The sequence below is a fragment of the Oncorhynchus gorbuscha genome, linkage group LG18 (genome assembly GCF_021184085.1).
Source record: "Oncorhynchus gorbuscha isolate QuinsamMale2020 ecotype Even-year linkage group LG18, OgorEven_v1.0, whole genome shotgun sequence".
NCBI lineage: Eukaryota > Metazoa > Chordata > Actinopteri > Salmoniformes > Salmonidae > Oncorhynchus > Oncorhynchus gorbuscha.
Window position 1 is genome coordinate 20068412 of NC_060190.1, and position 22560 is coordinate 20090971.

At 41.8% G+C, this 22560-nt stretch overlaps 1 protein-coding gene across 6 annotated transcripts in view; it reads left to right on the forward strand.

Annotated features, from left to right (window-relative positions):
• Window positions 1–22560, forward strand: part of LOC124002852 (serine/threonine-protein kinase MARK1-like) — a 75930-nt gene that overhangs the window by 34375 nt on the left and 18995 nt on the right. For 3 of the 6 annotated variants that reach the window (XM_046310587.1, XM_046310589.1, XM_046310590.1), the window contains exons 4-7: window positions 7788–7811; window positions 17839–17887; window positions 21877–21942; window positions 22390–22460. In XM_046310587.1, coding sequence (XP_046166543.1) covers window positions 7788–7811; window positions 17839–17887; window positions 21877–21942; window positions 22390–22460 — 210 coding nt within the window. The remainder of the gene's footprint in view (window positions 1–7787; window positions 7812–17838; window positions 17888–21876; window positions 21943–22389; window positions 22461–22560) is intronic. The other 3 variants (XM_046310588.1, XM_046310591.1, XM_046310592.1) reach the window with 1 other exon arrangement.

Below are 22560 nucleotides of genomic sequence, written 5' to 3' on the forward strand. Positions count from 1 at the left end.
ACCCTGCTAGTATTCTGCTACATTATTATTTTTCCGGTGTGGTCGGAAAAGCTAAAAATGGCCCAACATCTGCCCGTCAATTACTTGACCATGCTGCAAAGTACCTCCAAGGGAAGGAATTTTCAGGGCCTGTTTTCTGATTAATCATTCGAGACTGCTCTGACTCCCCACAAGACACATCTCTATTGGCTCGCTGGTGGAGCAGTAGACTTGACCAGGGCATTTTGATTTGTGCAGCCAATAGTCCCATACTCATAAATTACCCCTCTAAAATCTTGAGTGGAATTTGGCCAGCATTGAATAGATCAGTGGTTCCCAAACTGTAGGGTGCAGCCCCTACGGGGCACGAGAGGGTGGCTTTCAACTTACTGTTGAAAGTCATCTCAAAAATCTCAAAATCAGTTCCTCTTGCCATGTCAGTCATTGCATACCTTAGAGGTATTTTATAATAGAGTTAGACCGATTTAATCGGCATGACCGATTAATTAGTGCCGATTTCAAGTTTTCATAACAATCGGAAATCGTTATTTTTGGACGCCGATTTTGCAAATGTTTTAAATATTTTTTTTTTACACCTTTTTATTTAACTAGGCAAGTCAGTTAAGAACACATTCTTATTTTCAATGACGGCCTAGGAATGGTGGGTTAACTGCCTTGTCCAGGGGCAGAACGACAGATTTTTACCCTGTCAGCTCTGGGATTCAATCTTGCAACCTTACGGTTAACTAGTCCAACACTCTAACCACCTGCCTAACATTGCACTCCACGAGGAGCCTGCCTGTTATGCGAATGCAGTAAGAAGCCAAGGTAAGTTGCTAGCTAGCATTAAACTTATCTTATAAAAAACAATCAATCAATGATAGTCACTAGTTAACTACACATGGTTGATCACATTACTAGTTTATCTAGCGTGTCCTGCGTTGCATATAATCGATGTAGCTCTGGGGGATGATTTAACAAAAGCGCATTTGCGAAAAAAGCACAATCGTTGCACAACTGTACCTAACCATAAACACCAATGCCTTTCTTAAAATCAATACACAGAAGTATATATTTTTAAACCTGCGTATTTAGCTAAAAGATATCCAGGTTAGCAGGCAATATTAACCAGGTGAAATTGTGTCACTTCTCTTGCGTTCATTGCACGCAGAGTCAGGGTATATACAACAGTTTGGGCAGCCTGGCTCATTGCGAACTAATTTGTCAGAATTTTACGTAATTATGACATAACATTGAAGGTTGTACAATGTAACAAGAATTTTTAGACTTAGGGATGCGGCCCGTTCGATGAAATACCGAACAGTTCCGTATTTCACTGAAATAATAAACATTTTGTTTTCGAAATAATAGTTTCTGGATTCAACCATATTAATGACCAAAGGCTCGTATTTCTGTGTGTTATGTTATAATTAAGTCTATGATTTGATAGAGCAGTCTGACTGAGCGATGGTAGGCAGCAGCAGGCTCGTAAGCATTCATTCAAACAGCACATTCTTGTTGCACAGCGCTGTTTATGACTTCAAGCCTATCAGCCTAATGGCTGGTGTAACCGATGTGAAATGGCTAGCTAGTTAGCGGGGTGCGCGCTAATAGCGTTTCAAACGTCACTCGCTCTGAGACTTGGAGTAGTTATTCCCCTTGCCCCGTAAGTGCCGCAGCTTTTGTGGAGCGATGGGTAACGCTGCTTCGAGTGTGGCTGTTGTCGACGTGTTCCTGGTTCGAGCCCAGGTAGGGACGAGGAGAGGGTCGGGAAGCTATATTGTTACACCGGAAATACTAAAGTGCCTAGAAGAACATCCAATAGTCAAAGGTATATGAAATACAAATGGTATAGAGAGAAATAGTTATATAAATACTATATTAACTACAACCTAAACCCTCTTACCTTGGAATATTGAAGTCTCATGTTAAAAGGAACCACCAACTTTCATATGTTCAGAGCAAGGAACTTAAACGTTAGCTTTTTTACATGGCACATATTGCACTTTTACTTCTTCAACACTTTGTTTTTGCATTATTTAAACCAAATTGAATATGTTTCATTATTTATTTGAGGCTAAATAGATTTTTATTGATGTATTATATTTTGTTAAAATAAGTGTTCATTCAGGATTGTTGTAATTGTCATTATTATAAATAATCAGCCGATTAAACACAATCAACACATTTTCCAGTAATATAGTCCTCAGTCAGCTTTTTGAGTTGCCAGAACATAAAATTTAAGAAAATGTTGAAAATTGTTCCACAAATAATGTGCAAGAGAAAAAAAAAAGCTGATTTACCTAACTAGTGACCAAAGGCATTTCCAGAGTTAATCATCCCTGAGACTGGGTGTGGTAACTCGTATGTCTCAAGTTTAGTAATGATATTCGGTACAGTGGGACGTTATAAATGAGAACACAGCAATGTATCAACCTATGTGACATCAGAGGACCTTTCCACTTTCTGGTCGAGAATTACTCTCTTACTCCCGCTCTCGCACTATTGACTGTGATATTGATTACTGCATTGTTGGGAAAGAGCAGGCAAGAAAGGCATTTCGCTGTACTCTTACACCCCACTCTTGCATATTGCAGCCTACCTTTTGAAGCATCTCTTTGTAGAGCCTATTCCTTTTCAGTTCTTCCTGTGCTATTTAAAAATTTGTGCATAGCCTAGTCTGTTATGTTGCTAGCTAATTAACAAAGGTAGGTAACATGACTAGCTAGCTTTAAAAAAATAGTTATTAAACCAACAAATATCGGCTCACAAGTAGTTTAAAACGGCCTGTGAGATGCGCACCAATCTGTGGCAGAAAGAAAAAAACCAAGCTAACTTTCACATGACTTTGGCTAGAGGCAGACAGTCGTCAGCCATGCAAAGCCGCAAGCACTGCCTGCACCAGTGTTGTGTTCTGCACTTAAAAGAGTCCGTGTGGTGAAGAAATGGATTAACGGCGTCAAAACAATGTACGCCGATTTTTAAATTTCACGTGTTAACTTTGACAGTCCTAATTTACATGTCACCAAACTAATACACAATGTTTTGCAATGGTCTTCAGTAGCCTCAGGGGCACTCTAGATTAAGGTGACCAGATTTCTGAAATTAAAACCATGGACATTTCCAGTTCGACGGTCAATATATCATTAAAATATCCAATGTTATTATTTGTTAAATAAAAATGGGGGACAATTCCTGTTTCATGTATTTAGTCTTAACAGGCACACTGTGATAGAGAAAATGACTATATTACAGAAACGCTACAGACAAGACACAACTGTCTGATTTGAACACCCATTCAGTTGTCCTGGTAGTCTGGGTAGAATAAGAGCAGAAGAGAACAGGCAATAGTGTATGTGAAATACTTAACTTAATAAAGAAATAAAATGCTGATGAGATTGGTAACTACATAATATACTTCTACCAACCTAATCTGTATATTTCTCAGAAGAATGTATCTTCTTCAGGATTGCTCTGTTTTTGGCCAGCTTTTCCATGAACTCCTGGCAGGGGGGGGTTGAAGTTTGTCTTCACAATAAGCATAGGAACAGTGAACCTATTTCTTGCTGCTGTCCATATATCATTCATTCTGTTTCTTGGAAAATTGCCATTGTACCTTCTCTGTCTGCTCTTACTCTCTTAACCTTTTCTTCTGCTCCAATCTTTCTCCTCTTTTCTTCACTCGTCTTCCTTCTCTTTCTTCCTTTCCTTCTCTTTACCTTTCCACCTCACTCTTCTACACTCTCCTCGCTTCACTCTTTTTACTCCCTTCCTATCCAGTCTTCCTCCTTTCCTTCCTCTCCACTCTCTAAGAGAAAACATTATGCTAATGTTATCCATGAAAATGTCTAAGTATATTTTCACACTACTTATTAAAATGCCAAACCATTAAAATTGTAATTTACAAATAAATATTCTCATAATTAATTGTGCATTCATTTAGAGACATTTAACAGAACCGTTTTTGATGTTCTAATATCGGAAAAGTAGTTTCTGTATACCGTACAGCACGCGTTAGTTCTAGTTTGTTGATTTAACGGTATAACGTTACAATGGTGACAACGATGTAGGCTGTCTAGCGATTATGGTATGAAAGTTCTGCTTTTTGAGAGGTTTTTGAGCCTGGTTTCAAACAGCTGTGTTGTGCACTGAATTCTACAAGCAAAGGAAAAAGGTGAGGGGAGGAGAGTATGTAGATGTGAGAAGGAATTGTACAATGAGCAAAGGGATGATGCTGTTGGTGGCTGGTACGAATGTGAACTCTATTAATTCTTCCGATTCTGTTGCAAAACTCTTTTTTTTTTAAACGAAAGCAAACGGAACGAGATGGGGAGGGACCTACCTGAATTTATCCAATAATTTTAGTTACAACTGTTTGGACGAATCATTTCCCCAGGTCAGCTAGATGCAGATGAGTGTGCCAGGCGGTATTGAATGTGTCACTGTCTGTCACCTTATGAGATTTGTATCTTGACCTGTGTACCTACTTTGTACTTACTTTATTGTAGTTTCTTGGCTACAACCTAGCCAACAAACCTTTAAATTGTTGGCTAGGTTGTAGCAAACTCATGATGGATAAAGGGCAAATTCGAGTATCATGTAGTAGCCTAAACCTATCGATGTTACATTGAGCTGGGTGAATGAGTTAGTGAGTTAGTCATCCAATATGCTGTAGTAGAAATATGGCCATGCTCATTAAAATAAAAATAATGTCCTCCTTAAACGGCACCGACCGCCGCGTCATATCAGGTCGGTTATGATATAGTTCCCATAGTTGGAACGCACAAGTCACCTGAAGGCTAGTGCAAATTCAGGGGTCAGAACCTGGTAATATCAGGATGTAGGATGGGACATAAACCAAACCATTTCAACGACTAATTTCTCTGAACAAAAATTCACCAAATTCACTGGGAATACATTACAATACTCTGAGCCGCAACTCCATACTACTAGTCAGACATGGAGAACTGATGCTGTATACTCGTTATTGGGGTGGGATTGGCGTGGGGTCTTGCAGGTGGTTTTTGACTATTTCTTTGGATTCCTCATGTCTTACTCATTGTTGGAGGTTAAGGTTCTCTTTTTCTGAATCCTGTCAAATAAAAGGACCAATAAGGGTGTAATCAATTAGCTTAATTTCTCAGATCAAATGTATAGTTCAACAAACTAAGGTTTGCAGGAATCTTATCTGTTTCTAACTGGGATCCTGGGTGTCGCAGCGGTCTAAGGCACTGCATCTCAGTGCAAGATGCGTCACTACAGTCCCTGGTTCGAATCCAGGCTGTATCACATCCGGCCATGATTGGGAGTCACATAGGGCGGGGCACAATCCGCCCACTATCGTCCAGGTTTGGCCGGGGTAGGCCGTCATTGTAAATAAGAATTTGTTCATAACTGACTTGCCTAGTGAAATAAAGGTAAAATAAATCTGAGATGGTGGGTGTCATGGCTTGCTGATATGACATGGAACAACCCAATGCAGAGTCTGCCCATAGATGTAGAAAGAGGGCTCATCTTTGTACCTGTGCCATAATGAAAAGAGTGCTCAACTGTGTCAATGGTTGTAACTTCTGGAAGCAATTAACAAGCCTAGCTTAACAGACATTTTTCAGCGTTAGCGTCATTGTCGTGTGTGTGTGTGTGTGTGTGTGTGTGTGTGTGTGTGTGTGTGTGTGTGTGTGTGTGTGCGTGTGCGTGTGTGTGTGTGTGTGGTTTGTCTTGAAATGTGCAGCCCGGCTGCTGCACTGAACAGAGTTTTTAATGATGTGGGGTAAATCAGAGTGTGTGTATGAGTGCCTGAGAGAGCGGTTCAGTGGGAACCAAGAGTGAGTCGGAAAGATGGACCCACAGACACAGATATCCAGAACACTGTCAACGAATTCCACCCCCACCGGAAGTTGTACACTTGTCAAAGTCAGCTCGGAATGTTGTTGTGGCATCGTGGTGGATTGCTAAAAATATCCCTTAGATTTCACCATGTCTGTTGCTCAGCTCAATGCACAAGAATGCATTACAAATGGCATATTAAGCATGAGGAGAAAGGTGCATCCTTAAGGACCTCTGAATGGAGCCTATTGAAAAAATGATACCAGAATGAAGTCAGGGTAGTGTTCATTTCAAATGAGGATTTATATATTTCTAATTTGATGGTGCTCAATAACATGGTAGCACTCCACAACTCAGTAGTCTGTGACAGACTAACTACAGTTGAATTACCCAAATAGTACTCTGGTTGTTCAGTGGATACTATTTGACGTTACTTGTCGTTTACATCCTCCAATTTGACTTGGTACAGAAACAGACTGGCAATTGAGCATGGGTTGGTCCAGTGGGCGTGTTTTGAGCAGAATGGTCATTAATTGTCTAACAATGGGAGCCTAGGGAGAAAAACTGTCTGGTGTGTTAGAAATGCCCATGCCGGCCTCCCGGGTGGCACAGCAGTGCTAGCTGTGCCACCGGAGACTCTGGGTTCGCGCCCAGACTCTGACGCAGCCGGCCACGACCGGGAGGCCCATGGGGCGATGCACAATTGGCCTAGCATCATCCGGGTTAGGGAGGGTTTGGCCGGTAGGGATATCCTTGTTTCATCGTGTACTAGCGACTCCTGTGGCGGGCCGGGCGCAGTGCACGCTAAACCAGGTCGAGTGTAAACCAGGTGCACAGTGTTTCCTCCGACACATTGGTGCGGCTGGCTTCCGGGTTGGATGCGCGCTGTGTTAAGAAGCAGTGCGGCCTGGTTGGGTTGTGTATCGGAGGACGCATGGCTTTCAACCTTCGTCTCTCCCGAGCCCGTACGGGAGTTGTAGCGATGAGATAAGAGAGTAACCACTAACAATTGGATACTACGAAATTGGGGAGAAAAGGGGGTTAAAATTAAATTTAAATTTTAAAAAAGAAATGCCAATTTCTAGACTATTTCCTAAGCATAACTGTAGTAGTATAAGGCTGCCGTAATGTAAAACATCTCCCATTCCATACATTCCTACCCATTATTAATTAGTAAGCGGCTTCATTTGTCTTAGTTTGTTTCCTCTCCTTTTAAGGTTGATTTGGTTGTATCATTTGCTTTAATCGGCTTTCATATGGTGTACTCAAGTGTGCTCCATTATAATACATCAGTCTGAGCTATAAGGCCACTTCTACTCTGCAGTTACCATGGTAGTACTTATACAGCTAGCTGTATATCATTCTCATATAAAGCCTTTCATTCTAAAACTACTGTAACTCTACTACTAAAAGGCAGGAGGTCTTTTCTGCCTTTTGGTAGGCCCGTGATTGTAAATAAGAATTTGTTCTTCACTGACTTGCCTAGTTAAAGATCAAAATAAAAACTCTCATCAATCATCATCTGATCTGCTGGGGTCGACGGGATGAAAAGTCTGTCTTCCAGAGCTTCCTGTCCTCCATTGCAGACGCAGTCTCCTCCTCTAGTCCGGTGTTGCTCCTTAGCTAGATAATGATGTTGGATGTACTACTATGAGTACTAATAGTACAATACCAGTAAACACTGCATGTTCCCTGGGCTGGTACCCCTCTGGTCTATCTGCCGTGTCAGGCCTGCACATTTTTAGAGCGCGACAGAGCTCGTGAGGGGAACAAAGGGACAGGACCGAATCCAAATGTGATCAATTGATCTGTCACTCTGTATTGCTGGGGGAGATTTTTGTTGGGGCCGGTGGTGATGGGTGTGGCGAAAGAGCCCCCACCCCTCTCCTGCTTCGTGCAGCTCCATCATTTAGCCTTTTGCCTTTCTCTCTCTCTCTCTCTCTCGCTCTCTCTCTCTCCCTCTCTTTCCATCTCTTCTTTAGTTTCGCATCTTGCATTCTAAGCAGGTAGGTGACCTTTCCGCTTCCCGGACTTTTCCAAACATTGTTGTCTGTGCGTGTCTGCGACACTTTCATTGTAACGTTTACTCTTTTTATGTATGTCGTCTTCACGTGTATCACACAGGTTTGTGTGGGCGCGTGTATATGTTCGCCATATTTTTTGAAGTTCGTACACTTTTCACTGTGAAAGCACTGTGCACGTCACTTCGTGGATGTCCTCACTATTTCCCATGTGGCTGATCACCCCCCCCCCCCACCCCCACCCCCCCCCCCCCCCCTTTGTACTGCTTCTTCTGTGATAGTGTTTCATTATCTTTTTCAACGCCATTTAAAAACAACTTGTGTTCCCGGAAATCTGAAGTAGCCAGCACAATGGAAAAAAATTGGCTGTTTTTGATATCACTAAATGTATTTTCAAAGGGGGAGAATGAGAAATGTGTTTGTATAATGTGACCAAAATGGCAGCTGTTCTTACTATGGCTGTCTGTGTGTGTAAATTACTAAATGTCATTTAGTTTTGTGCACATATTACTTCATTAAATAGATACGTGTGTTATTGAAGGCCATGTGGGCTGGGCACCAATAGGTGTATGATACTGGAATAGAAGGAGCAAGCTACGGGGCGCGGTGGCATGCCCCACCACAAAACGTTTGCCCTACAAAATCAAATTTGGTGGCCACGTTAACACCCCAGTAACATAAGGTGTTAGTGGTCAGCTATTTGGCTGGCAGCTGACACTTATGGAACACGCTGGTCTAAGCTTTGTCTGGACAACATGCCAGTGATAAGTGCAGTAGCACTGCTTGTCCTATAAACAGTGGTCACCAACCGGTCGGTCGACTTGCCCATCTCCAAGGCATTTCTAGTCGATTGCCAAACATTTTTGTAAAGAAAAGAAACAACGATAAAGCATTGTTTTCCTTTTTTAAATGTTTTAATTAGTCTCGGGCTGTTGGTGGTAGGTACAGCCAATTCAGCTGCCCTGCGCACTGGGTAGGCAAACTGTTGCCATTTCATGTGTCTGAAGGTACAAACTCTGCCTTCCCAGTGGGCCTGGAGAGGAAATCAAGTGCACTATGCCTTCGCTGGCCAATCAGATTGCTCAGGTGACCGAGTCTGCAGTCACGTAGCAGGCATAAAAGAAAGCTACGATAAAATTGATACTGTGAGATTTTAAAACCATGACTAGAGAGAGACTGTCAACGAATACAGCAAAGAGCTGCCGTTTTTTATGAGTTCAGGTTTAAGTTCTTACTCGGCAATGTCAACACTTTGTATTCAACACTTTTATAACCCATAAAATGTGCGTTCTTCCTATTTCCACTGAGCGCTACAACAAGCAGTGCAGCAGTAATGAATGAGTAGGAAAGTGTATCTATAGGTTTGCGTTGTTGTTATTATTAGCGGCTTGGGTCATTTTTAATATCATTAACTATTTCACTTTCTCTGTTCATAGGAGTATCAACGTGAATTTGTGCAGGAGGCAGAAATAATGCGGTGCCACTCAAGTTTCTCCATGTTCCTTTTTGCTCAGTGTCAGTGGAGGAAAGAGAGAGCGGAGGGATGTTGAGAGACGGACCCTCAGTCTGCTGCTCTCTCCCTCTGCTGAGACTGACCATCAGATGAAGGCACCATCAGCCCAGTAAAAAAAGAAAAGCGTATTATTTAAATGTATGCTCACTCAGCTGTGCCTCACAAGTAATACAACAACGTGTCTATTACCGGTGTGATCATATAGCCTAACTCAAATTTTGAAATATCATTTTTTTGAAATGCCCTTGAACAACAATGCAGTGGCAGGTAAATTCAAGCAAAGTCAGTATGCAGTGATAATGTATTGGGCCTATAGCTTACTGCACAAACCTCATTGCTACAGTACTGTTTGTAATTGGTTAATGTTGCATAGGCTTACATTTTTTTAAGTCGTGCTAATAAAAAAAATCAGAGTGGTAGATCTCGGCATGCATTTTGACTCGGTGATCTTGACTCAGAAAAGGTTGGTGACCATTGTCCTATAAGGATAATTTTTTATTTCTTTTAGAGTGGAATTCCACTCCCATTTGTTTTTTTTTAAATGCTTTATTACAGATAGTTTAGAAATAGAGGGAGAGCGAGAGATAATGGGAGGAGGAGACATAGCAGGAATAGAAGATGCAGGAATTGAATCTAGTCTCCGGTGGAAAGGCACATGTGGTTAAAGGAGCAATATGCAGAAATCGCTCCACCATTACCTGGTTCCAAAAATTATTCGTTACTCTAATTTCAGTTTGTGACAAAACAAGCAATGTAGAGAATCTTTGTACCATCTAAATCTCTGTATAATATATTTTCCATAACTGAAAATATTGTATTTTGAGCTGTTTGAAGCTGGGGTAAAAATAAAGTAAAACACGCCAAAACGAAACATTAAAAAGGAAGCATAGAAATTTCTCAAATATAACAGATATACATACCGCTTCTTAGACTTGCTTTCAATGAGTGACAGACCTGTAACTCACATTTCTATGTGAATTTGGTCAGGTCGCCCAAAATGGTACACATTGCAGCTTTCATTTAGGTTAATTATATTGGTTTAAAGTAGGCTCTTGGTTTGTCCTAACACAGGTGCAAGCACAGTGGGCATGAAACCAGATTTTTTGGGTTTGGGACCGACCGAGGCAGTACTAACCAAAAATGTACTGATAATAAAACAGTTTTAATTTCCCGTTTTGAGAACGCTTTCATACAGTGGTGCCTGCTGAATGCAACCCAGCTCTCTGCAGTGGATAAGACTAGACTCCTGTGCTACTTGCGTCATGGGAGGCAGACGAGGCTGGCCCACGTGTCTGTCACTCCGCATCAGCCAGTCAGGCATCAAGAGGCCACCCTAAGGGGGGCCCTTGGACACAAAGGGTCATGGGAGTAGAGGACTAGATAAACAAGAGGATGGCTGTGTGGTTTCTCTGTAGTTCATTGAGAAATGTATGTGTGATTGAATGCTTGTGTGAAAGGGCTGACGTTGCTGTGATGTATGGGGTACTCTTAAGACGTATATGAGGTCCGAGACAGTGAATAACGCAAATTAATAAAAACCTAAGATAAGAGTTGTGTGTGTGTTTTTTAGTCTGCCCCTCTCATATTTTTCTATGTGCATTTCCAAGAGGGTGGTTTGTGAGTGGTAGACTGGTTTGGGTGTACTGGGCAGAAATACTCCAATGCTCAAATACAAACACACATGCATGGAGTTCACATATTCAACGTACATATCCACACGGTTAAAAATACACACAATCCGTTACTCACAGATGCTCGTTGCTCCCACCCAGCCCCACTTTTCAAGGAGCCTATCACGAGCCGCGATTTCATGAATATGTATCGAGTTGAATCCCGTGGCTACAAGGCTCTCCCGTATCCAAGTGCGGAGCTATTTATAGCCCCTGATCTAAAAATACAACCACTGTTCCTGCCCACTACAGCTTCTGTACACTGACGCCTCATTCTAATAGTGCACCTGTGTACAGTGTTTTCCCTGGTGTAGAGTAAAGTAGACCCTAGATGCTGATCTTGGTCAGTATTGCATTTACCCCGGTAATGATTCATTTAAGGTTAGGATTGGAGGAGGGGAAGCTGATCTGTACCTAGAGTAAACTTTACCCCAAAACGTTTTCCTCATAGAAATGAGTGAAGATGAAGCACCTTCTATCAGGGCTGTGTGATTATGGCCTAGAAATGGTATCTCGGTTATTAGACTTATGGGCAATTCACGATATACAGTACATCTCGGTATTAATGTTTTCGCTAAATAAGCGGTAAAATACACTGCATTTCAAACAGTCAGCAATAATCTAATGAATTCAGGGTTTGTGAGATAAAACCTGGGCAAAATATATGCCTTCCACAACCATAAGACCCACTAATGTAATTATTTTATCAAAATAATTTTAACCTGTTTTTTTGCAATCACTGATCTGGCTTTTAAGTCTGTCCAATGAAAATACCCTTTCTGTTACAAATTTAACCAGAACCATGCACAATGCACATTCACTAATAATGACCAACTCCTTGTAGCAGGAATTATAGAAAATGAACACAGGTCTTGTATAAACAATCTCACAAGCAGAAGTTCACGTGCTAGTTGGTAGCCAGCTAATCTTTTATATTTAAAGTATAGCCAACTTGGTTCTATTTGCTCGGTAACAAGGCAGAACAGTTGAATTGTTATGAACACACCTTGTCTGTCTCCCAACTGTTTGGACAGCTTGCTATTCTGTCCACTGTTCAGATGTTGAAATCAAGTGGCCTACCTTATTCCTCAGAATGAAAACAAGTCGCCAATTCTTTAGATAATAGTCTTTTATGCTCATTTTTATAAAACGTAGACTAGACAGCTAGTATAACAGTGTGTGACAAAAGCTGCTAGTGGTAAGTGGTACCACAATCCCGCGAGTGACAAACAAAATCATTCAGAATCTATGTTCATTGATACTCCTGTTTTACTAGGTTTTGCTCTACGCAATTTGAGGAGTTGAAACACAAAATGGTATCGTTATAAAGGTTTTCTCCATTACAGTAAACAGTCTTATTGTGTTTTGGAGTCCTTATGACCGGTTCTGTTGGACCAAAACTTCAATTGCAAATAGAGAGTTGAAGCTGTTTGTCGGAGAGGAAGGAGTGATCTTTCGTCTTTGTTGTTGTGAGTGGCAGGGGGAGTGGCTTGGGGTCTGCGTGCGAGTGGGAAGGTGCACAATACACACCGCACAGAAGGAGCGAAGGAGACGAGACCCGAAAAGACAAACGCTCATAAAAATGGAAAAACATAATAGGATCTCGATTCTTGCGACACAGGCATTTTGAAACATTTGCTCTGAAACGAATAAGAATGAATTTGATTACTATTCATTGTGATAATGACTGAGTCATTGTTTGGTTTTCCCTTTGTTTCAGGGGAGGGGATGCGGTGGGGATTCTCTCACCAGGCGTGTGTGGACACTGATAAGATGAGTGTGTAACCGTATAGCATCAATTGTAGAGCGTTATATTTGCATTTTTTATGAGCAATAGCATCACCATATCCCGCAATACTATGTTAATGCATCCAAAATGCAACATTTAGTACAAGTCTACTTACTCAGTTCCATACATGTTTAATGCCGGTAAGAGTTTGTGTGCATATGCACTGAACAGGAGAACCATAGAAAGAACTATATGTTTATTTTTCCCCTCACCTTGAAAGACCTTGCGAGGGGATTCCCTGCTGGTTCAGTCCGAGGATGATGGCTTGCCTCCCAAGTGGCACCCTATTCCCTATATACTGCACTACTTTGACCAGGGCCCATCGCACTACTTGGGTCCTAGTCAAAAGTACTCCATTATATAGGCAGTAGGGTGCCATTTGGGACACATCGAATTAGTGTTGCATGGTATACCGATACCACGGTAATATCACGGAACCAAAACGTCATGATACTTATGATACCAACATTTTAGAATACTGTAGTACCGCTTCATATGATACTACAATTTGTTTGGGCCCTACCGATCTGAAGAAACCGGTGGGGCCTGTTATAAAATTTTTATTAATCAGTTTTGTTTTATAAATTGTTACATTTTTTAAGCAACAGCAACTAGTCACTTGCATAAGGAATAATGTAGCCTACACAGTCTAATTTTAATTCAATTCAATTTCAGTGCCAGTCAAAATGTTTGGATACACCTACTCGTTTAAGGGTTTTTCTTTATTTTTTTACTATTTTCAAAGTTGTATAATAATAGTGAAGACATCAAAACTATGAAATAACACAAATGGAATCATGTTGTATTGAAAAATGTGTGTTCAAAATATATTTTAGATTCTTCAAAGTAGCCACACTATGCCTTGTTGATAGCTTTGCACACTCTTGGCATTCTCTCAACCAGCTTCATGAGGAATGCTTTTCCAACAGTCTTGAAGGCGTTCCCATATATATTGAGCCAATTGTTGGCTGCTTTTCTTCCACTCTGCGATCCAGCTCATCCCAAACCATCTCAATTGGGTTGAGGTCAGGTGATTGTGGAGGATAGATCATCTGATGCAGCACTTCATCACTCTCCTTCTTGGTCTAATAGCCCGTACACAGCCTGGAGGGGTGTTGGGTCATTCTCCCGTTGAAAAATAAATAATAGTCCCACTAAGCGCAAAGCAGATTAGATGGCGAATTACTGCAGAATGCTGTGGTAGCCATGCTGTTTAAGTGTGCCTTGAATTCTAAATAAATCACTGACAGTGTCACCAGCAAAGCACTCCCACACCACCATCTCCATGCTTCACGGTGGGAACCACACATGTGGAGATCATCTGTTCACCTACTCTGCGTCTCACAAAGACATGGCAGGTTGGAACCAAAAGGAAAGATTTCCACCGGCTCAATGTCCATTTCTCGTGTTTCTTGGCCCAAGCATGTCTCTTCTTATTGGTGTCCTTTTTAATAATTTCTTTGCAGCAATTTGACCATGAAGGCCTGATTTCACACAGTCTCCTCTGAACAGTTGATTTTGAGATGTTGGTTCCTTGAACTCTGAAGCATTTATTTGGGCTGCAATCTGAGGTGCAGTTAACGAATTAACTTATCCTCTGCATCAGAGGTAACTCTGTGGCGGTCCTCATGAGTGCCAGTTTCATCATAGCGCTTGATGGTTCTTGAAATTTTCCGTATTGACTGACCTTCATGTCTGAAAGTAAGGATGGACTGTCATTTCTCTTTGCTTATTTGAGCTGTTCTTGCCATAATATGGACATGGTCTTTTACCAAATAGGGCTATCTTCTATATGTCACAACACAACTGAAGAAATTCCACAAATTAACTTTTAACAAGGCACACCTATTAATTGAAATGCATTCCAGGTGACTGACTACCTCATGAAGCTGGTTAATTGAAATGCATTCCAGGTGACTACCTCATGAAGCTGGTTAAGAAAATGCCAAAAGTGTGCAAAGCTGTCATCATGGCAAAGAGTGGCTTTGAAACATCTCAACTGTAAAATATATTTTGATTTTGTTATTTCAAAGTTTGATGTCTTCGTTATTATACTATGAAATACATTTAAAATAAATTTTAAACCTTGAGTAGGTGTTTCCAATCTTTTGACTGGTACTGCAAATTAAACTATAGACAAATAAGCATTTCCATCGACCGGTATTTTCCCCAATGAATAAGTTCAAAAGCATTTTCGCTATGCTTTAAAAAAAGAAGTTATTCTACTGGACAGATGGCTGGCGCAAATTGTTTTTTATTTATTGGCCATTTTTTTATAGGCCAATAGCTGGCCTATATACACAACCGGCTAACACAACCGGTAATCCTGTTTCATGCGCATTTCTGGTGTGGCATCTGTAATCCGCCAGCCGCATCCCCTACTCATCTCTTCCTCCCATCAGTTTTTAACATATCATTTATTCAGACCCGATCAGTCTTCTGTTACATGTTGTACATTGGAGCAGTGCTCCGAGCCAGCGAAGTTGATGCGTTGTGTATATCATTTCATCCCTGGTATAACCAAGAGAACAGGCCAGTCTGATAGGCTTTGCAAGTTTTCTGTCGTGCAACGCAGCAGTGCCAGAGAGGGTGGAAACTGCTTTATGACGGTCATGCTGGCAGCTTTACAGAAAATAAAATGTCTTGTCTCTAGCTCAAACGGTTAAAGAAATCGCTCATATTGTCGTAGCTACCTTTTTTTCCTTTCTGTGAGATTTCGCGCACATTTGATATAATTATTTTGATGACAAATAATGTTGTCCAGTCATGTTACCTAGCTAACTAACAAACCGCTAACGTGACAGTAGGTCTAGGCAAATTTGATTTAAACAGGAAAAGGTTCTCTACTCATGATGTGCTTCAAAGGTAGGATTCATATAGGCTTAATGTAAACTATACAATATCAATCTCTTTCTGGTGCTCCTTACATTCTATTTGGTGCCTAATGTTTTTAAAGTTGGGAGCAGAATGTATGTGAGTGTCTGTGTTAACTGAAGAGTAAAAGTTGAATTCAGTGTTTTCCTCTTACAGCCACAATGAAATGCAGATCATTATCAATGTCTTTTCCTTCCAGCCAAATCACAGGCTGGCCACTCGGAGGCTCCCGAGTGGTGCTGCGGTCTAAGACACTGCGTCACAGTGCTAGAGGCGTCACTACAGACCGTGGTTCGATCCCAGGCTGTATCACAACCGGCCGTGATCGGGAGTCCCATAGGGCGGCGCACATTTGGCCCAGTGTCGTTAGGGGAGGGTTTGGCCGGGGTAGTCCGTCATTGTAAATAAGAATTTGTTCTTAACTAACAAGCCTAGTTAAATAAAGGTTAAATAACATTAAAAAAATATGAGCAATTCAGCGATTCTATGCAGAGTTCTATTATACAGTGTGACGTTAAATTCAATATGTGTTGTATTGAGTAGAAGTGTGAATTTCGGTGACAGGATTTTTGTGGAACACGTGCATAACGTTTAGAGAACGTGAACAACTGTCAGGACGGTAGGCCACTCAGGTTTTTTCCCACCGTGGCATCGTGATACTTGACCTGGTGTCATATTGTTAGTAAAATGCTGCTTTTGTGACCACTACAGACAATGTGGTTGTTAGGTGTATGGAATTTTTCGGTGCTGGTCATCGTTTGCCATCTGGGAGAGGAGGGAGTGGGGAGGAGAGGACAGACAGCCAACACATGTTACAGCACCCTGTCACGGAAGCTGCCTAATCATCCGGGTAACGGTGCGCCACAGGGTCTGTTGCTACGCGGACCCCCATTAGCCATTTATGGTCTGTCAAACACACACAGTAAGCGCACGCACACTATTAACACACACACACACACACACACACACACACACACACACACACACACACACACACACACACACACACACACACACACACACTCAGCTACAAAGCCTGCCAGCCATTCGTCTCTGAAGCGGTGACAAATTCGCTGCACACATGAGCAGTCAAATATGAACATGCTAATATGTTCTACTACACTTCAGCAGGCTTGCCAATCATACCTCCAGCTCTCTTTTGAAGCAAGTATTCTAGTTACTCCTCTGGAAAATGTGTATGTGGACTTGTTTGATAACATTCAACTATTGTTCCGTTACTGTCGGAATTAAAGGGGCAGTCCAGAGGATCTATAATTAGGTGTGTCACAGCAGCTGCCCACCAATGGTATGGACTGTCTGGTGTAGTGCATGTCCAGAGGTGTGCTGTTTAATTCCATTGAATGGTAATACCCAGAATGCAGCATCTTGAGCCTAGACAGAAGTTTGATTTAAACTCTGTTACAGTATCCTATAAGACCACTTGTGTAATTAGTGATGTACAGCCTAAGCCGCACTCCAATTCTTTTTCTTGAGCAGATGGTCAGGGGGCCGGAACGTAATTGCAAATCATTTGAAGACTGCAAGAAGCCCAAACAGAGATATTTTACTAAAACATAATAATGTTTTATAATAATAATAATAATTTCAAACCTTGCTTGCATTTGCATACGATCACATATATCTCTACTTTGCGTGGGAATTCTTTGGAACATATTTCCAGCATTAAATTCACTTGGAGCTGATTTGCTGGTGTTTTAAATTTTTTTAAATGTCTTTTGTGTCCAGCAATAATAACTAATTTTAAACTTTTATTTATTTTTTGCTCAGAAAACTTGGATGGACAAATAAAATCAATGCAGCTGCATTGCCATCCAAAAAAACACTGATGCAACAACTCAATGATCTGAATGTGGCCCTGTTGTTGGGCTTTTTTTAAATGTCAGTGAAGCTCTTGAACACTCACAGTACCAACAAATGATCATTGGGAGATGACAATAATATGCTCCAGTCAAGATACAAAGTCAACTTCTGTGCAAGAATACAAAGTATTCTCTTCTCTCACTTTCAAAACTGATTTTGTTCTTGGTTATTTTGTTAACTTGATTTCCGTGACGAAAATGACAAACCATCCCTGGCAGTGATTTTAATTGCAGAGGATTATGATTGTACATGACCTGACATTTTTTCTTTCTCTTCTTTTCGCAGCTCTTTCGTGAAGTCAGGATCATGAAGATCTTGAATCACCCCAATATTGGTAAGGCCAACCAACACATCTATTCTATCCTAACAATGCAAGGTATTTTCAAGATCAAGCGAGATTGTACCGTATCCATATCACTCCTAATGCTACCGTATTAATCCTAATACTAACTACCATATTACTACATATACTTAGAGCAGCACGTAACGCGACTTCTTTCAAACCTCCTATTGTACAACGTCCAATTCATTTGTATCCATCGCTTTCCATACTCTGTGACATGGACAGTTTTGAGAACAGCACTATCTATCTATAAAAGAAAAATGGAATATCACCTGAAGGCTTAACCTAGGATAAGTACATGTATGCCCTAAGATGTTGTATTGTCTAATTATTAATGTTCTTATGCTACTACTTGTCCATGCTACTTGTCCATAGCGGTTTACTCGTATCATTGGGACCTGCCAGGCTAGATAAAGGATACATACAATTAAAATAACAAACTAATAACAAGAGAACTTGATGGAAAGCGAAGCGGCATTCCAGGATGTCGCTGTGCAGTGAAAAGGGAGTGGTGTGATTTTGTTTTTCGCCCAGATCCCATTCCGGTTGACTTTGAGATGCTCCTTTTCTGTGCCGGCCCATTCCAGCTACCCAGCAGGGGGTGGATCGGAATTACTCCCATAAAACATCATTTGGACTGACCGCTGGGCGATGGCGTCATTTAGACTCCGGGCCTGGGAATGATTACACAATACACACGCACACACACTTCAAGGCAAGGGCAGAGATTTATCTGAAGGAAACAATTGTCCCTTAAAAAAAAACAGACTCGCCAAGTCGCTTTTTAAAACTTAATTATTCACCAACAGATCAATTTCTTTAAGCCATGACTGGCATTTACTGTCCTGTATTTGGGTTACGATTCCAATAGTGATGCATATTTTTGGTTCTAGCATTCTAGTACAGTTAAATAGTTAACACACACATGGACGCACCGGTCTAAGGCAATGCATCTCCATGCAAGAGGCATCACTACAGTCCCTGGTTCATATCCAGGCTGTATCACATCTGGCTCTGGGTAATAGTGGACTTTGCGCTTAGCCTTCAAAATAAAAGTATGGCATAGTTATACTATTTGTATTCATTTGCATCACTGTCAATGGCATACTTTTATTTTGAAGGCAAACTGCAAATTCCACTATTGTGCCTAATCCTTATTGTGGCTAGCTTCATAACCCGGTCCGGTCGAGCCTCACCAGCCAGATGAAGCAAGCTGGCTGCTTATAACATTAGCTTTGGGCAACAGGGTTAAGTAGCTGGCTAGCTATTTATTTTCATGAACTGAAGTTCAATTTCAATAGGCAAACAACAAGTGGCAACCTAGCTAATGCTTGCTCACAAGGATTCCTAAATTATTGCTTAGAATGATGAAAATGACTGCAGTTTCTACTGGTCGTTGTTTTCAGGCTGGTTGTATTGGCGCTAGCTAGGTACCAAGCTAAAGCTAGCTACTCCAGAAGTTGCGGTCGAACAAATGATGCTTTATTACCAACGTGGTATTGTAAACACATCGTTCGTGGCCGGTGTTTGCTTGTTTGCAGACTTTTTTGCACAGCTTTGACAGTGCTACTGTATCTTTTTCCATAGTGTGTATGTCATGATGCTAATAGCAGTGACTCTATTACTGTGTAACTCCGGTAGGGCAACGTCTGAAAAATAGCGCACTTGGTAGTGTGTACCGGTGCTCGACCAGTCAGCGAAAGCCAACATCACCCACGACAGAGAACGGTTGATTGTCAAGGGTAATGAATCTTGGCTTTAATGGATTTTGCCTTAGAGTTGTCTCGCTGAAATTCTCTTACTCTTTCAAATGACTGCTCGACTTGTTGACAGCTCGATCCACACAGCAGACATTGTGGGCTAGGTTAGGAACGCTGTGTTGCACGTGTAGTCATTGTCATTATGTACCTACGTTGTATAGGTATGCACGGCAGCTTTGACATCGGTTTTTAACATCAGCGTTAACTAGACATCAGGCCGATACCAATGTTGGCATTTTTAACTAATATCGTCCAATTCCGATATGTTCACTGATGTATTGTGCATCCCTAGTTTCCAGTCATGATAATGTCTTCACTGCCTTCTTTATTGCTGTTCAAATGTTTGTTGTGTGATTCCCATTTTTAGAACTAATCCAAATCATACCCACCTCTGACCTGATCGGAGTATGTCAAAGCAGTAGTTGAGTGGTAGCCTGAGCGCCAGTCTGTTTTAGCTATCATGCCAGCGCTTTGTCATGTCAAACATGTTTGGGTTGACAATGACCACTATGGAGTTGGTGAGAGCACAAACAGATCTGGGACCAGGCTAGTTGAGTGGGTGGGCAAGGCTGGCGATTTGTTAGGGTGGCTTTGCTCTTGATAGCTGGCTCATGTTTTTTAGGTGGGATAGTTTAGGGGTGCGGTGGGTTGGGCAGGCAGTCGCCGATATTGAATCTTAGAGGCCATATTCTGCCGTTGTGCCCTTGCGCAGGTCACTTAGGTTCTAAACTGCTCCTGGGATGTGCATGTGGGTTTTTGAGGAGTTTCAATAAAGCAGAAGACAAATCTGTTTCCTTAAGAAAATTGACAATTAAGTAATTGTCATTATATTGTAATAGTCAGGTAAATTCAAGTCCAGCCCTGATCAAAGCTTCAGTCTTTTACTACCGTTCTCTTTTCCCGTTCTATGCCCAGAGTAATGAAATGAGTGTGACAGGAAGGGGGTCATTTAATTCCTTTACATGTAGAAACAGACTCGGTGTGCTGGTCTCCACATTGTTAGGCAGCTGTATGGGTCTACATGTGTGGGGCTGGAGTTGTCATGGCAGGAGATGGCTAGATGGAAGGGGTTGGTGTGGTTTCGCTGTAGTTCATTGAAAAATGTATTTGTGTGTAAGTCAAAAGCGTGCGCGCACACATCATGCCCCCCCCGTGTGTGTGCGTTTGAAAGAGCCTTTATGCATCCAGAGCAAAGAGGAATGAATCACTTTCTTTGTACAACACATGGCTTTGATAGTTTTTTTTTTCTCCATACACACAAAAATATTATTTATCTCAAATTTTATGCACAAATTTGTTGACATCTTTGTTAGTGAGCATGTCTCCTTTGCCAAGAGAATCCATCCACCTGACAGGTGTGGCATATCAAAAAGCTGATTAAGGTGCACCTTGTGCTGGGGACAATAAAAGGCCACTTAAAATGTGTAGTTTGTCACAACACAATACCACAGATGTCTCACGTTTTGAGGGAGAATGCAATTGGCATGTTGACCTCAGGACTGTCCACCAGAGCTGTTGTCAGATAATTACATGTTCGGCATCCCGAGTGGCGCAGCAGTCGAAGGCACTGCATTGCAGTGCTAGGTGTGCCACGAGAGATTCTGGGTTCTAGTCCAGGCTCTGTCGCAGCTGCCCGGGAGACCCATGGGGAGGCACACAATTGGCCCAGCGTCGCCCGGGTTAGGGGAGGGTTTGGCCAGCAGGGATGTCCTTGTCCCATCGTGCACTAGCGACTCTTGTGGCGAGCAGGGCGCAGTGCACCCTGACAAGTCGCCAGTTGCACGGTGTTTCCTCTGACACATTGGTGCGGCTGGCTTCCGGGTTAAGTGGGCATTGTGTCAAGAATCAGTGTGGCTTGGTTGGGTTGTGTTTCGGAGGACTCGCGGCTCTCGACCTTCGCCTCTCCCCAGTTCGTATGGGAGTTGCAGCGATGAGACAAGACTGTAACTACCAACTGGATACCATTGGGTATCCTATGCCCTACAAGGCCCAACCATGGCTGCATCCCTGCCAAGTCATGTAAAATCCGTAGATTAGGGCCTAATGAATTTATTTCAATTGACTGATTTCCTTATGAACTGTAAATCAGTAAAATCTTTGAAATTGTTTCATGTTTGTTTTTGCTCAGTAGATGCACCCTTTTCGTCTGTCAGCTAGTATTTGACAGGATGTGTGTTCTCATTGGCTATCTATTTCTCTCCTCTCTCCTTTTCTCTCCAGTTAAATTGTTTGAAGTCATTGAGACTGAGAAGACACTTTATTTGATAATGGAGTACGCCAGTGGTGGTGAGTATGAACAAAACGATGGATGAATCAAAAACGACTCTGTTCGCCTCCATGCACAGTATGTTTTGACCAAAATCATATTTTCCCGGTTCGTTAAGATCACATTCTCTTTCTTTTGAGACATTCGTATCTTTTGCAGGCACCTTTTAAGAATAATTGTACTAGCACAGTGGTAGACATCTCCCAGGTCTTGGAGAGCCGCATTGTGTGCAGGAATTTTTTTCTACACCAGCTAAGATTCCAAATTATTATAATTATTCTGGTACAAATTGAATATTCCAATTTAGCGGATGACTTGAATCAGGTGTGTTAAGAGTTGGGCTGCAACAAAATCCTGCACATCTGCGGCTCTCCAGGACCCGGAGCTGCTGAAGCTTTTTGGTTTGCGATAGAGGTTTCCTTCCTCACTCCGGACCTCTCTCTTTCTCGCTCTGTGTCCCCATCCAGGTGAGGTATTTGACTACTTAGTTGCACATGGAAGGATGAAGGAAAAGGAGGCTCGGGCCAAGTTTCGCCAGGTGAGTTACTGCTAACACACACACACAACTGCAGACTCTCTCACACACACACACACACACACGGACACTCCCGTACGCTAACACACACTGACACACAGTA